The 17222-nt window shown below is 47.5% G+C and overlaps 2 protein-coding genes across 2 annotated transcripts in view; both read right to left on the bottom strand.

Moving 5' to 3' along the window:
- Positions 1-208, bottom strand: part of RNF144A (ring finger protein 144A) — a 129696-nt gene extending 129488 nt beyond the window's left edge. Inside the window, 1 exon segment of the mRNA XM_010852038.1 lies at positions 82-208. The gene's annotated coding sequence lies outside the window, so the exon portion shown is untranslated.
- Positions 209-12565: 12357 nt separating this feature from the next.
- RSAD2 (radical S-adenosyl methionine domain containing 2) overlaps positions 12566-17222 on the bottom strand; it is an 18494-nt gene continuing 13837 nt past the window's right edge. Inside the window, exons 5-6 of the mRNA XM_010852037.1 lie at positions 16842-16874; positions 12566-14927 (exon numbers count right to left, since the gene is read on the bottom strand). Coding sequence (XP_010850339.1) covers positions 14763-14927; positions 16842-16874 — 198 coding nt within the window. The 3' untranslated portion in view covers positions 12566-14762. The remainder of the gene's footprint in view (positions 14928-16841; positions 16875-17222) is intronic.

Here is a 17222-nt window from a genome sequence, read left to right as displayed (position 1 = left end):
CTCGGCACGGCCACCTCCCCCGGGGCCCTCGGCCGCGCCCGCCCCGGCGAGGCCGACACAAAGGGGCCGCGCGTCACCCACCTGATCCCGCGCGTCCGGGGCCCGAGGGGTGGGGGCCGCCGCTCCTGCTCGGCCGCGGGCGGGGCTCCGAGCACCGAGGTCCGCGGTCCGAGGCTGGCTGTCCGCGCCGCCCCGCGCGGAGCCGCCCTTTATTCCCGCCCGCCCTCCAGCCGGGGCGCGCGGCCCGCGGGGGGAGACTGGGCGGCGGCGCCGCGCGGCACAAAGACGCGGGGCGCACGGGCTCGGCCCCCGCCCCGCCCGGCGCGCAGCGCCCCCTGCCGCCCGCGCGAGGCCCGCGGGGACCCAGGCTCCGCCAGGACCTCCCGGACCCCAAGCTGCCCGGAGGAACGCCGCGGCCTCGGTTAGGTGGCAGCCAGAAGACGAGGGCCCTGATGTCGACGCTCGGGGGCACAAAGACCGGCAAGCTGGGAGAGGAATGGGGGACCCAAAACAGTCTTAGCGCGGCGATAGAAAGAGAACCGGCCGGGCCGCTTCGGACCAGATCCGGGCTCCCGGAACCTGGGCTCCATGCCCTGGCGGTGGGGACCGTGCGTAAAGGCTGAGGGCCTTTCTAAGCTAGCATCTCATCAACGCGCCAAAGGTCTTTGCCTCCCCGTACCTGACCTGCTGGACGGATGGAGCCCCGGGCTCGTCTGGTCCTTCGGCTCTGTGGATTCCCGAGTTCCAGTTCTGGGCTGTTGACTTCCTCTGCCTTACGGTTTCGAGCTTGTTAGAGCCAAAGGTATTTGAAGGTATAATTTTCCTGTAAGATTTCTCCTTGCCACTCCCCCTAATAACTAGAAGTTACACAGGTATTTTAATTCTGTCTCCAGCATGCGTACCTGAACAAGACCTACTGATGGGTATGAAAGAATGCCCCCTTCAATACATAGATTCTTCTCCCGAAGTATGGGAAAACCCACCCTCACCGCTTTCGTCCTTAACACCACACCCTCCAGTGTTGACTCTGCAGTCTAGTACCATCACCTAATGGGTCCAGTGACCTTAACTGAGCAAGTTAGTTAACTTCTTTGTGTTTTGATTTTCTTATCTGAAAACTACTAATGGTCATAGAGGTCATAGAGATCTTGGCAGGGATTAAATAAGGAAAATAAGCAAAGAGCAATCTCAACATAACTGGAAAATTTTAAGGATTTCATAATCCTTAGCTGTATTTTGTCTCATTTCCCCCCAAACTACAATATTAGCTATCGTGACACTGCATAATTTATCTTCCCCTACTACATACACATCTTTAAAAATAATAATAATAATAATAAATCTGTCTCATCTACACTGAGAAGTTATTCTGGTAACTTCTTAAATATGAATTCCTCCCAAATATGAATGAGCGCTTCTGATGTCTCTGTCAAATTCTTTGTATAAATGTCATCATTCAAGAAAGAAGGCACAATGGGAAGAATTCTAACGACACTTGGTTACCCCAGCCTCTCACCAGAAGATGAAAATGGTTCTGCATAAAGGCCTGAGCTTCACAGAAAATATATTCGGCCCTTCTGTACAGGGGTTGTGGAGCCAGGAAAGCACTGTGCAATACTGCTTATGAATGAAGGGATGGATGGATGAGAGCAAGTATCCGGGGAAGTGATGAATGTGTCCACATGGATGCAGATGCTTCTGTAGATTACCAGGGGCGTGGGAATCAAGCCTGGGGGAGGGGGAAGGGGGGAGGTTGGCAAGGAGAGGGTTGATGTACAAAACCAACCTCTTATCCAATTGTGTCATTGAGCCTTTGTGTCTCTTGCAAGTGCTTAAGCAGTGATGTGACTGTGTGTGACTGTGTGTGTGAGGTCATTCCCATGTTTGTTTGTCTTTGTTAACCTGCTTGTTGTTGGGGCGACGGGGAAAGACGACATCATCATTGATAACACAGTTTGCCTCAGGCCATGCCCTGAATTTCATGTCTCAAGACTTTTCTCTATGAAGTCTTCCTAACCCATCACTGCTCCCCATCTCCAGATGTCTGGAGTTGTGTAATAGTTCATTTGTCTGCATGGCATCTGTTAGACTTCATGTTTTGGATATTTACTGTCTGATTATTAGGTCATAAGAGTCTGTAGATGAGAAATGAAGTAAATTTTCTATTGAGTTTCCAGAGGGTCTTGGGCATAGTAAGTGCTCAGTAAATGTAGATGAGTCCTCTGCCCTGAGCTGTGTCCTTCCTAGTTCTCTCCAATGAGCTGCCTGCATCTCTCAAGGTCACATCCACCCATCACTGATTGATTTTCAGTCCATTCCTCTCATGGCTGTCAACCGTCTCACCCAGACGTTTGTTGTGTCAAGCTCATTTTTAAAAATACCCACTGTTGCTAAGCACTTGTGCCTGTAGGCAACATGACTCATCGTTCTGAAGAAGCCCCTTGTTGATTATCTACTGAGGGCAAGGTTTTGTGCTAGGTTGTTGCCAGGGAGTCAATGCCCCAGCAAATGGTCCAGAGGCTGGAGAAATGGAAGTCCATCAGGAAGTTCCTTCTCTAGCTACAAAACTGAGTGAAGATCAAGATTCATTCGGTGGCTTAAGTTTAAACCTTTTCAGGCAGTGGAGTTTGCATGGGTTCATAATCACACATTCTGAAAGTCCAAAACATTCACGTTTCTTTAATTTTTAAAATTGCCTTAAATTCAGTTCCTTATTTCTGGAGAGAAGCAGGCAATTAAATGTCAACTATTGCTCTGATTGTCTCTCCCTGGAGGCCCACAGGTCCCTGGGGGTTTTACGGTGTTGGGATCCAGGGTGTAACCCTTCATGCTCAGCCCATCTCCCTATATATCTAGCAGCTCCTTCCCTGAGTCCTGGGTCCCTTCCAAGCAGGCTACGCTCAGTTTCTCTTCCAGGGGCCCAGCTTCCCAGGTGGGCTAGAAAGCTGCAAGTTTCCTCACCTCTCAGAGTGATGCAAAGTCTCTGCTGCTCTCAGGGACTCTTGGGAAAGCTTTTCTTGTCCAACCCCTGCCTCCATTCCCACAAACACCTCCCCTCTTTCTTTCCCAGCCTTGTTGTTGTTCAGTTGCAAAGTCGAGTCTGACTCTGCGATTCTATGGACTGCAGCATGCCAGGTTTCCCTGTCCTTCACTATCTCCCGAAGTCTGCTGTAACATATCCATTGAGTCGGTGATGCCATCCAACAATCTCATCCTCCACTGCCCCCTTCTCCTCCTGCCCTCAGCCTTTCATAGGACTTCGCTGGTGGGCTCAGATGGTAAAGAATCTGCCCACAATTCTTAAGGAAGAAAAAATAAAATTTAGGAAAGATAACACATGGAAAGGGGGAAATTCATCCTTATAAACACGTAGAAAGAGCACTGCTAGGGGTGAATTGGGCTTCCCTCATAGCTCATTCAGTAAAGAATCCACCTGCAGTGCATGAGACCCTGGTTCAATTCCTAGGTTGGGAAGATCCCCTGGAGAAGGGATAGGCTACCCACTCCAGTATTCTTGGGCTTCCCTGGTGGCTCAGCTGGTAAAGAATCTGCCTGCAATGCAGGAGACCTGGGTTCAATCCCTGGGTTGGGAAGATCCCCTGGAGAAGGGAAAGGCTATCCACTCCAGTATTCTGGCCTGGAGAATTCCATGGACTGTATAGTCCATGGGGTTGCAAAGAGTCGGACACGACTGAGCGACTTTCACTTTCAGGGGTGAATTGTGTCTCCAGATTCACAGGTTAAAGTGTTAGCCTACCCTACCTCCTGACATGAACTCGTATGGAAATAAGGTCCTTGAAGATGGAATTAGTTCAGATGAGGACATTCTGACTCAGTGAGGACATAGACTCAATGAACATCAGTTTGAGAAACTCCGGGAGTTGGTGATGGACAGGGAGGCCTGGCTTGCTGCAGTCCATGGGGTTGCAAAGAGTCGGACACGACCGAGCAACTGAACTGAACTGAACTGAGGACGTACTGGAGAAAAGTGGGCCCTAATCCACTATGACGGGTGTCTTCACACAAAGGGTAAATTTCAAGGGACTTCCCTGGGGGTCCAGAGGCTAAGACTCCATGCTCCCAATGCAGGGAGCCTGGGTTCCACCTCTGGTCAGGGAACTAGGTACCACAAGCCACAACAAAGAGTTTTCATAAAAAATAAAATAAATAAGAGTTTTCATGCCACAACTCATCCTGAGTTGTGCAACTAAGAACTGGCATAGCTGAATAAATAAGTTAGAAACAAATATTAAAAAAACAAAGGGTAAATTTCAAAACAGATACATAAAGGGGGCACTCTGGGAACATGAAGGGATGGAGATAAATTAATTTATGGAGATAAATTAAGCATCACCGAAGATTCCACCTGACCCCTGGAAGCTAGGAGAAGACCTGGAACAGCTTTCAGGTTCCTCTCAGCCCTCAGGAGGAACAAACCTTGCTGGCCCCCTAATCTCAGACTTCTAGCCTCCATAACTGTGAGACAGTAAACTTCCATCGTTTAAGCCACTGGGCCAATAGTATTTTGTTTCAGCACCCCCCAGCTCACTAAACAAACAGCTAGACAGTGCCCATGTGTGACTACAATTTAGAGAATAATTTCATAACAAAAATAAAAACATCATCAAAGGTCATAGCTGCTGCTGCTGCTGCTGCTAAGTCACGTCAGCCATGTCTGACTCTGTACAACCCCGTAGACAGCAACCCAACAGGCTGCTCTGTCCCTGGGATTCTCCAGGCAAGAGTACTAGAGTGGGTTGCCATTGCCTTCTTTAAAGTTCGTAGAGTATGTGCTCATAAGATTTCCATGCTAGTAAAAGAGCAAAAATATTTTCCAGACACCTCTCAGGAAATAGAGACATTTTCTCTCTTATTCACCACTAAGCCCAGCACAGTAAGAACAGGTTCTGGGCACTTAATACGTATTTGTTGAATAAAATAGGTGTATCTTGTCTTCTAGTGTTCTCTGCTAACTTGTCCTTCTACGTGGCTCCGATGCAAAGGCCATGGATGCTACATAAACATTTAGACCAGAGAGAAAGTTTCATCTCATCTTTTCATGTCACACATAGAAACACTGAGGTTGAAAGTGGTCCTTGAAGTTCCCAAGTTCACTGCCAACTAGTGACATACACCGTGCTGTTACTTGCTGTTACTGCAGGTTCTTGGCCAATTCAGTTTTACTACATTGCTTTTCTGGAATAATCAATAGGATATGACCCTTGTGGCTTGACAGAATTTTAAAAGGTTTCTCCAACTCTCGAGGAGTGATTAAGTTATATTCAACATTAGATGAACTTAACTATGGGCAGAAAGTTGATGCTCACTGAACACCCATGTGCTACTGCACAGGTCCCAGCCCCTTGCAGTTAGGAAGGGGCATGTGACTCGTTTCGTTCACTAGACAATCAGCAAGACTGTCACTTCTGGGCTGAGACAGAGAGAGGAATTTCAAGACCTCTAACTGGCCTGGCCGGTCCCCATTACAGTAACCACACAGCCACCCACTGCGATGGTTGGACTCTACAGCGAGGTCAGCCTGAGTCCTTGGATTGTCTCCTGTGGGGACAATTCCCAGGAGACATACACGCCCGTGTTAAGCTATGGTAGTCTAATCTATACTTACTCATGCATTTGCTCCATACTGCTTTTGCTGTTGTTTAGTCGCTAGTGACGTGTAGTGAAAGTCACTCAGTTGTGTCCAACTCTTGCAACCCCATGGACTATAGCCCGCCAGGCTCCTCAGTCCATGGGGATTCTCCAGGAAAGAATACTGGAGTGGGTTGCCATTTCCTTCTCCAGGGAATCTTCCTGACCCAGGAATCAAAACCAAGTCTCCTGCATTGCAGGCAGGTTCTTTACCAACTCAGCTATGAGGGAAGCCCTAAGTCATGTCCAACTCTTTAAGACCCCATGGACTGTAGCCCACCAGCTTCCTCTGTCCATGGGGATTCTCCAGGAAAAATACTGGAGTGGGTTGCCATTTCCTCCTCCAGGGGATCTTCCCCACCCAGGGATCAAACCTACGTCTCCTGCGTTGATAGGCAGCTTCTGGACCCACTGAGCTGTCGAGTCACAGTCACTCTCCTGGGTCTTAGGGAAAGTCAAAGCGCAGTGTCAGGGAAGGAAAGTAAGTCATCAAGTCTTAGATGAATCTCTGTTTGAAGCAGATGGCCAGCTGTCAGTGAACATGAAAACCTGAAAGGAAATGAGGATCAGAGAGGCAGAAGGCAACATCAGGAGGAGCTCCTTTATCTGGGGTGTGACCATGTGCTGTAACGTCTTTTTTTTGTTGTGAAAGTCGCTCAGTTGTGTCCACATATCCATTCTGTTTGTGACCCCATGGACTATACAGTCCATTGAATTCTCCAGGCCAGAATACTGGAGTGGGTAGCCTTTCCCTTCTCCAGGGGATCTTCCCAACCCAGGGACTGAACCCAGGTCTCCTGCATGGCAGGCAGATTCTTTGCCAGCTGAACCACCAGGAAAGCCATCTGTAAAGTCTTACAGGTCATTAAAATATAGGCTGAGGGTGCACGGAATGGCTGCTCCGTCCTCTGCACAGGGCTTGGGTGAGGTTCGGCAGATTGATGCTGTGGTTTGTTGACCAGACCTGCCTACAGAACCAGAGGCTCACCCCGGGCTGCTGGCATGCCAGGTACCAACAGTTCACTTCCTGGGAATCATCTTTTGCCAGAGGAGGCTACCTCAGCCAGATTTCTGGAGGCAGTGCTTCTGATCATTGGTCCACTGGGAATTAAAGGCCTGCCCAGCTGCCTTAACTCCAGACAGTCCTGAAGAGTCCCAGCGGCTGCAGCTCTCTTCAGCCTCATCCCAGGCCCTCTACTCCCCACTCTCCCTGGGAGCCCCTTGGAGAGCATCCTGCCAGCAAACACCAGGTGTCAGATCTGCTTCCCTGGGGGGCTGACCCCTGGACACAGGGCCGTGCGGGAGGAGCCCAGCACAGCCACACAGACGGAGCCAGGGCTCATCAGGAGGTTCATCTGGTTTGGTGAGGACTGGAAATGAGGGTGGAAGTGGGTCCCGGGAGCCAGGATCCACGGGGCCTTGGGTACCACCTGTGGATGGACAGTTCTGGGGAACCTGGGAGTAAGAATAGAACTGGTGGGAGGTGGGAAGGCCCCTATGGTGGAGGGTGATTGCCAGGGCGCCCAGTCATGTGATTGGAGCATTAGAACTTTCAGTCCCAACCTCAGACCTCCAGAACGGGGAGTACAATCACCAGTGACCAGTAATGTCACTGGTGAGAGACCTTTGGAGACTTTTGTTTGTTTGCTTCTAAGAACCATTTCGGAGAAGGCAATGGCAACCCACTCCAGTACTCTTGCCTGGAAAATCCCATGGACAGAGGGGCCTGGTAGGCTGCAGTCCATGGGGTCGTGGGGTCGCACAGAGTCGGACACGACCGAGGGACTTCACTTTCACTTTTCACTTTCATGCACTGGAGAAGGAAATGGCAACCCACTCCAGTGTTCTTGCCTGGAGAATCCCAGGGACGGAGAGCCTGGTGGGCTGCTGTCTATGGGGTCGCACAGAGTCGGACACGACTGAAGCGACTTAGCAGCAGCAGCAGCAAGAACCATTTGACTTCTTTGTGCGTGCATGCTTAGTCGCTCAGTCGTGCCTGACTCTTTGTGACCCCATGGACTCTCTGTAGCCCACCAGGCTCTTCTGTCCATGAGATTCTCCAGGCAAGGATACTGGAGTGGGTTGTCTTGCCCTCCTCTCCAGGGGATCTTCCCGACCCAGGATCAAACCCATGTTTCCTGCATTGGCAGGTGGGTTCTTTACCACTGTGCATCCTGAAAAGCCCTGACCTCCTCGTATTTAACTCTTACTCTGCTATGATTTTTAAAGCTACTTTATTTTAAGGAGCTTATTCAATCCCGTGAAGTGCTCTATCCCTGGACAGTCTGGGGTCCTCTTCTAATATTTTGGAACTCGGTTCCCGGCTGTTGCTTTGGTGTCTCCTCCATGACTCCGTCTGGATCAGGGTGGGTGCCTGACCTGAGCTCTCAAACTCCCCGCACTCTCCGTGTCTGTGGCCCTGGCACCAGGACTGATCGCCAAGTTAGGATGGAAGAACTCAGCTTCCTTCTCCCTCTTCTGCCCTCTGGCATGTGTATGAAGATCTGTATCAATTCTCTATCTCCCCTTTTCCTTCCTCTCCCATGTCATATGTGTTGATGAATGTTAGATATCAGGCTGTATTTCTGAGAATCTCGTGTTATCACAGGATCTCGGGGTAAGGCCTAGTCTCATTTCCCCGAAAGAAGACACACAATCACAACATCTTATCAAGAGAAGGTGCCACAGACTCCAGCAAACAAGCACACACCAACCGAGCAAAATCCAAAGATGCAGAGTCGGGGTCTCCTGGGAGTGGAGAGGCATGGGGAGCAGCCCCTCTCAGAGCCTGGAGCCCTGGGCACCCTCCCCAGTGTTACTGACTGGCAGTCTCTCTGCCACGTGAGGGCAGGCCAGCAGGAACTCATTACCTGGAGCTGGCTCAGCTGTCACCTTGATCTTGGGCTTCCAGCCTTCAGAAATGAATGCCTGTTGTTTGCGGGGCCCCCAGTCAGTGGTGAGTTAATAAGGCCACCAGAGCTGACATGCCACAGGTCAGGGCGGTGCAGACAAGACTGCAGTCAAGTGACATCTGAGTTATGCTGGAAGGAGCGACAAGGTGTATTTTTTACCTTGTAAAAATACACAGCTCCCCCTTCACGCACACACATACACACACACACACATATGTCTTGTAACATCTTATGGGAAGGAGTTCTAGCAAAGTTCACTACAAAGCAAACCCCAAGAAAGAATTGACTAGTAGAGGCCAGTCTACTCAGACACAGAACAAATGGGGATTCAAGGTGAGATATTATGCTTTATCAATTCAGTTCAATCTTTCAGTCATGTCTGACTCTTTGCAACCCCATGGACTGCAGCATGCCAGGCCTCCCTGTCCATCACCAACTCCTGGAGCTTGCTCAAACTCATGTCCATCAAGTCAGTGATGCCATCCAACCATCTTATCCTCTGTCATCCCCGTCTCCTCCTGCCTTCAATCTTTCCCAGCATCAGGGTCTTTTCTAATGAGTCAGCTCTTCACATCAGGTAGCCAAAGTATTGGAGCTTCAGCTTCAGCATCAGTCCTTCCAATGAATATTCAGGACTGATTTCCTTTAGGATGGACTGGTTGGATCTCCTTGCTGTCCAAGGGACTCTCAAACAGTCTTCTCCAACACCACAGTTCAAAAGCATCAATTCTCTGGCACTCTTATAAGAAATGAATATTTGGTCTTCACCCTCCTTCCTAGTACAGAGCTCCAAAAACCCATGGAATTTCCTAAGTGATGATGGTACTGCCCTGGGTTCCAAGATTCTAGTCGATACAAATTGCTGAGAGGCCAGATGAGGAATTCAGGTGGGGCTTTACGGGGACTCATGCTGCAGCAGGAGGGAGTGAAGACAAGTAACAAGTTCCCTCGTTCACTCCCCAAAGGGGATGAGCTGGTCTCTTAAATAGGATGAGGATGGGGGCAGACGGGTGGGTCAGGAAGGAGGGGGTGGCTTGGATGGGCAGTGCACCCCTTGGGGGTGCTGCCTGCAGGGGTCACGCACAGGACACTCCTGTTTTCTCCCAGCTATGGAAGCAGCAGCTGGGCTTTGGCCTTTGTGTATTGTGTCCGTCGTTTGCCCCAGTTGTGCAAGTCACAGTTGCTTTTAGCCCCTTCTAGTTTCTTCACATCCTGTTGCCCTAGGAGACATTGGTCCGAGTGCAAGCTCTCCAGGAGGGGGACAAAGGGTTCCTGGTCCCAGGTCCCAGCCTCTCTCAGTGACATGAATACAGAGGTCTTTTACTATGATACAAAGCAGACTTTGGGCAGGCTCTAGGCCACCTATGGTGGAGGGTGATTGCCAGGGCATGAGATTGGAGCGTTAGAACTTTCAGTCCCAACCTCAGACCTCCAGAAGGGGGAGTGCAATCACCAGTGACCAGTGATGTCATGCTACAGAATGAGTCCTCCATAAAACCCAAAGGGACCAGGTTCAAAGTGCCTCTGGGTTGGTGAACAGGTGCAGATTCAGAGTGACTGGTGCCCCTCCACAGGGCATGAATGCTTTGTACCCTTCCCCCACACCTCGCCCTCTGCAATTCTTTCTTCCAGCGGCTATTCCTAAACTGCATCCTTTCATAATAAACGGGTAACCTAGTAAGTACGGTGTTTCTCTGAGTTCTGTGAGCTCATCTAGCAGATTAATCCAACCCTAGGAGGGAGTTCTTGGACCCTTCGACATAGCTGGTCAGTCAGTGAGAAGCACAGATGATAACCTGCAGTTGTGATGGGCATCTGTATTGGGGATGGGGAAGTAAGGTGCCCTCTGGTGGTACTGAGCCCCTAACCCATAGGATCTGATGCTGGGTGTGTGCTGTGCTATCGTATCTGACTCTTTACTACCCCGTGGACTGTAGCCCGCCAGGCTCCTCTGTCCGTTGGATTCTCCAGGCAGAAATACTGGAGTGGGTTGCAATGCTTTCCTCCAGGGGATCTTCCCGACCCAGGGATTGAACCTGAGTCTCTTATATCTCTTGTATTGGCAGGCGAGTTCTTTACCACTAGTGCCACTTGGGTCTGATGCTACCTCCAAGTAAAGAGTGTCAGAACTGAGCTGAAGCAGAAGGGCTGCCGTCTATGGGGTCACACAGAGTCGGACATGACTGAAGTGACTTAGCAGCAGCAGCAGCAGCAGGACATCACGCTGATATGGGAAAATTGCTTGCTGGGGTGGAAAAAACTCACACATGGGAATTGAGGGTAGAATCAGACAAGGACAAGCCGAGATGGCCCGGATTAAAATAATAAATCACTTTTTTGTTCATTTCCCCAGATCCTCCAGGAATGAGTTTGCCCAGAGAACTTTTGTTTTTATTATTATATGTGTATTTTCTAGATAAAGTGAATTCCCAGAACACGAGTTGTACTCACATTCGTAATCAAATTTGTAAACAATTCAAAACCCAAATCTGGTGTTTTTTTTTTTTTTCCAAATTAACTGAGGCTTTTAGGATACCATTGAATCTCTTCTCATCTTTTCATGTGAATTGTCAATAACTGGCTGTTCTCATTAAAGTGTAAGAATGCCCGTTGGTTTTAAAATCCTTCAGAAGCTATGTGGAAAATAAAATTGAGTAAGAACTCAATTCTATTAAAAATATGCACTCCTGGAAATATGCATGAAATGAACTAGCAGTTGCCTCTGGGCCACTGTAATTATGGGTAATTTTTATTTTCTTCATTTTGCTGTGTTCTGTTTCTCAAATATTCTCCAAATGCTTATTTGTCTTAGAATCATGGGGGGAGCATGTGGTTAAAAAGCCTTTCTCATCTTTCAAACCCAACTCAATGGCATCTGAGTTGAACTTGCTATGTGGGCTTTCTGTGGAATTTCCCATTCTTTGCCACTGACTGGAACAGCAGACGCCAGCAGAGACTTGACGCTGGGTTATGCACCCCAGACATGGCTGCCTGTGTCCCGGCCACAAGGCTAGACAACCTGGGCTGCCTTCTGAGTCCCCTTCACTGTCCTCAAGCCCCTGGATCTGATCCCTGTCCTGGGGGCTAGAGCCCAGGGTTGGCCTGGGCTTGTCCAGTGTGGGCAAAAATAATGAGGCCATATCCTTCCTGAAGAAGTGAGTAAAGTGAAAGTAAAGTCATTCAGTCGTGTCCAACTCTTTGCAACCCCATGGACTGTAGCCTACGAAGCTCCTTTGTCCATGGAATTTTCCAGGCAAGAGTACTGGAGTGAGTTGCCATTTCCTTCTCCAGAGGATCTTCCCCACCCAGGGATCGAACCCAGGTCTCCCACATTGCAAGAAGACACCTTTACCATCTGAGCCACCAGGGAAGCTCAGGAAGTGAGTACTTACAACTGAAGATTAAATGCAATGAAATGTCTGAGAAAATGCCCCATGTCCAAGAAGGGCCAGTCCGAGTCTGGAGGGTATGGGGTGGGCATTGGAGCTGGGGTTGTAGAACTCTTGACTCCAAGGGCTGGGAAAGGCAGGCCTGGCCTGAGGCATCTGAGGGGCAGGGACTGAGTGGGCAGCTCAGAACCGGGTGCTCCGAACGGTTCCGTGCCACCTGGGACTCTGGGTGCCAGGCTCCCGCTCTGCAGACTGCAGACCCTGTGATATTCAGAACAGCGAAACAGCGGCTCTGCGACCACGCAAATCCTGGGCTGCTGCTATTCCTGCTGCCTGTCTACAGAAATTCATTCCTTCCAAAGGGATCAAGTTCAGGACACCAGGCCCCCCAGATGCTGGCTTTCATTTAAAACAAGAGGAGTCCTTTCCCCAGTGGCTCTTCTCTGCTCCATCTTGTTGCCAGTGGGGCTGTCTGAAATGTGCTCATTAATTGTTGGTAACTGTTGATTTTTAAAGCGTACTTGCCTTAGCAATAGTGGTTTGTAAAAGCCTGCAATTACTTAAACACACACCAAGGAGAGACTTCATTACATTGACCCACTGAGAATGAAGGTAGTGTACAAAAATTACTTTATTACAACATCTTACAAAACAACAGACCAGCAGTCAAGAGCATCCCACATATAGAAAAAAATAAACATATATACATATATTTCCCTAAAACTGAGATGTCCAAAACACACTCAAGACAAAGTCTTAAAAGCTTATGGCGTGAGTAGCCTTCATCTAATCACGAGGAATGAATTAGTCCTTTCAACAAGAGAGCGGCCTGTGCAATGAATTACTTTCTGATAGAACCTCATGGAGAATTTGTCCACCTGTTTTTTATCATGATTCTCTTTATTGATTGAAGAACTAGACTCCAAACGCCAGATTGTCATAGAAGAGGAACTGACATATCAGATGTTTCAGATTCATACTTTGTATACCAGCATGCTGTTACTAATGCCCAGTCTTTCCAGGTTTCCTAAGACAAAATTCCATTCCTATTGTCACAACCTAACCAAGAAGTAATTGAAAGCACCACAAAAATACTTGCCTTTAATACTTTAATGGCGATACCTCACTGAAATTATCTTTAATTTTCCTAATAAAAAGAAATACATCTCACAAAATAGACCCAAATATTTAAAAACAAAATATAAAGCAAAATGTTATATAATCCAAACTTGAAATTTACTGTAATGCTACTTCTTCAGCTAAAGAAAAATGAACACTTGAATATTTTAAACATTAAGGAATTGAAAATTCTGTCAGTGCATAAGGAAGTGGGTGGTGGTGTAAAAACAGCTGGAAAGTGTATTTAAAATAGCTTATTTTTCATTTTTTTAATTTTATTGTTTTTATCTTTATATACATATTTTTTTCATTTTTCTAAGTGCAATGTTTTACTTTATATTATTTCTCTTTGGGGAAAGAGAAATGTAGTTTCCCTCAGGTTGAGAGAAATTCACTTCATATTTCATTTGAATCACAGTGACTTAACATTTGAAGTAAGGATATCTTTTCTGAGGAAAAAAAAAACCACTTAAACCGAACTTTTAAAATCTGCAAGTCTTGAAAAAAAGATTCTGAAGTAGAATATCTACGTGGAGGCTTAACAGAATCAGGCAACATTTAGATGCCATCTAGTGGCCAAAACGGCAGCTGGATTATTAATTAAAGAGTTCTTTGAGCAAAAAATTGTCTGTGATTTTGCTGTTTTAGAGCAATGATAGGAAACTATTACTTCCCAGGCAATGGGATAGTGTTACATGAATAAAATTACATGAATAAAGTTCAGGTGGTATTTCCACCAGAAGAGGGTTTTGTTCCTTGACCCAATTCAAATGACGTTTTTCTTCGAGCTCTTTCTTAGCAGTAAGAGAAGGCTCTGGAACTTTCTCACCTTGCCCTAGATCACATCCTTATTTCAAGTGGTTCAGAGTTAAATGGGAAAGAGTAGCTTTGTGCCACAGCTTTATTCACAGAAAAGCCAGGTCCAGTCGCAGCCCCCTGCTCCGCTGTCACCTGGTGCTTTTGCCAACGGGATCGTGCCGATCCAGGAAACTGTCACTTCCTGGTGATGTGCAGACAACCGAGCAAATAAACAATGTTGTTGCCTGCAGGCTCAGAAGATCCGCACGGCAACCCAAGCCCCGACTCCGTGTCAACTCCATCACGAAACGTAAAGTATACCTGGGTTTTGTTAAGACTCTTGGAAAACAAAAGGGAGATGGCTCACATTCCTGGCATAGTCAGTATGGGCTGCAGATTTTCTCTTTCTGGGTCTCACCAAAGCCTGATAAGATGAGCATTTCTTATTTTTTGAAATATGTATGGACTATTTATCAACGTCTAGTTAAGTATCCAAGGTTGCAATGATATAAAGGCTGAGAAATAAAAAGCCTCCCCACAGGTGGAGAGACTTCCTAATTTTTCCAGATGGGAAAATAACTATCAACTGAAAGGACTGGGAAAACAACTCCAAAACGGAAGCACAGGAGCCACAGTAGACACTACTTGAGCATTAAATGCAAAATGAGCTACTTAACTAAGGTTAATTGTCTTGTATGAGCTACGGATTTCAATTATCTAAGTTATTTGTGTGGGTTCAGTTACCACAGACAAGCAGATTCCACATGCGATGAAAACAGGATTTGGGGCCCCTGAGAAGTGCCCATCAGAAGGGGGGCAGCCACACACAGAGCCCCAAGGTGGTCCCCACGGGTGGGCAGAGGGTGGTCCAGCTTCCAGCTTCACCAGTTCAACTTCACCAGTCTAACTTCAGGTCTGCTTTGCTCCATACATATTTCCCTCCTCGCTTTAGAAACATCTTCTCATCAAAGCCACTGAATTTTATAGCTTCTTCTACACCCACGTCCAAGATGGACTTGGAAGGATCCTTCCGCCCATTTCTACAGTTCAGGAAGCGCATCTAGGAAATTTAGGACAAAAGTTAGAATAGTTCCATATAATTTTCCTATAAAACTCAACTAGAGGGATCAACTCAAAATGATTCTGGATATTCCAATCATTCTAACAAATGTTTGGGGAGACCTATAAGCGAGATGCTCCCCTGCGGATGCTGAGCCCATTGGACAGCATCTCTGCTCTCAACCAGCTCCCTTCACCCACCTGAACACGTTAGGCCAGGTAAGTGCAGGGTAACCAGAATTGTATACATGTACGTATCCCTCCATTGGAGGGTAGGATAATTTGGAAAGTCTTCCAAAAGATGCTGACATCTGAGTTGTGTTTTGAAATTGTAAGCCGGAGAGAGTAGTATTGTTAAAGCCCAGAAACAATACAGTAAATTTGTGAAATTTCAGGTAGATGATATTGCTGGTGTGAAAACTGTGTGTGCACAAGCAAGTGAAGAATAATAAAATGTTCTTTTAAGAAAGGGAGAGAAGGTTGTACGAAAAGGCACTTCAAAGCCAGGCAGGTCCCACATCAAGAAGTGTCACGTGCCCTGTTAAGGGTCTTGGTGGTGGTATTCACTCACTCAGCCTGTCCGACTCTTTGCTACCCCCATGGACTGTAGCCCGCCAAGCTCCTCTGTCCCTGGGATTTCCCAGGCAGGAACACTGGAGTGGGTTGCCATTTCCTCCTCCAGGGGATCTTCCCGGATCAGGGATTGAACCCACATCTCCTGCATTGGCAGTCAGGTTCTTTGCCACTGAGCCACCAGGGAAGTCCAGGGGTCTTGGTTTTTATCCTAAATTAAGCATCCTGGAGCGAGGAACCAGATCTTCATACCTTATGACCTACCATGGCACAGAGCATTTTATAGTAATTCTTACTGAATCAAAATGCTCTTAAATTGTCGAAAGTAAATTTTGTTCCCACTCTGTTTATTCCAACTATGCAGATACCAGAGAATTTTGAAGGAACATTGGTAAAAATCCCCAGGCAGTAAGGATACTCCAAAAATAAATTCCGTTTGACTTTTCCTCTCTACCTTGAACCCATAAACTAAACACTTGTGTTATCACCCTCACCCCTCTGCTCTGTAAAGAAAGCTCATATTGACAAAAAGTGAATGACTGTGAAGTATCACTGATTAACTTGAAAATAATAAAGTGTCAAAAGTCACAGTAAGCATTTCTTGAAACACCAAATCCAACTTCAATATGGAAAAGCCACTGTTCTTGGAACTCATTTCTTAAACACAGGTCTTTGAATGGAAGTATTTGTCCTGTGCTAGAAATATTGGCAAACGTTTCTGAATTGGGACAAAAACAGAAGAGACAGAGAGGGAAAGGGAAAGTGATTTTTCAGTTTTGAGAATGCTGGGTTATCTTTTCCCTCGGAAGGCAGTGGCATAGGAATGTATTGGTGGCTTTAGGGGACTCTGCAACCTCTTCACCCCAAAGCCGACGGCAATCTGTTAGAGATAAGCCGGCAGCATCTGAGGAATTAAAAGCAATAATGTGACTTGTGACACATCCTTCCTGCAAAGAACCCCTGGTACCCCATGACCAGAGAAGCCAGCCAAAGATGGCATAACAGAGGGAGTCTGCTTTGTGTGATGTCAGCTCCACACAACCTCCGTGGATCCATGGCCACGGGGAAGACACCGTGTAGTGGCGGAGGGGGCAGGGTGGTCATGCAAACATGGGCACTGGGTTCAAGCCGACACCTGCCCAACGCCTTAGCTCCAAATGGGCACAGTGGATGAAGTCAGGGCTCTATAATGTTGATGCTAATCAGTGACAATAAAAATAGGAAATGCTGGCTAAAAAGAACGAATATGGGTTAAACGGTTATGCTGATTGTAACTCAACTCTGGCCTTGCTGCTTAGCTAATTTTTAAGGGATCATTTTATGATGCACTAGAAATACTCACATATTCATCCAGAATAAGGTAGGAATCTCTCATCTGCAAAGGAGAAATTACAGACAAATTTAGTTTCAGGCATATTTTTCAGTACGTACACTCAGCTGTCTGCCTTACAATGTTCGTGTGTTTGCTTCACCTTACCTCTGGAGTCACCATTTCTCAAATCTCCTGAGCATCTTTGGATTCATCTCCACAAGGTAAGCCACCTGCCAGGACCCCGCCCCCACCCAAAATGCCCCCCACCCGGGCAAGCTGTCTGTGTCCATTCAGATTCTAACAGATTCCAGCAAGCTGGCCTCTGCGTCCTGCTGGAAGGGTCAGAGGGCGCTCTGAAAGCGCCTCTGACAAGGAAGCACCCAGGCTAACTCTCCATGCCCTCCAGATCTT

Source organism: Bison bison, unplaced genomic scaffold (genome assembly GCF_000754665.1).
Source record: "Bison bison bison isolate TAMUID 2011002044 unplaced genomic scaffold, Bison_UMD1.0 scf7180017864307, whole genome shotgun sequence".
Classification (NCBI taxonomy): Eukaryota; Metazoa; Chordata; class Mammalia; order Artiodactyla; family Bovidae; genus Bison; species Bison bison.
Note: the sequence above shows the minus strand (reverse complement) of the source record. Positions and strands in the feature narration are given on the sequence as shown.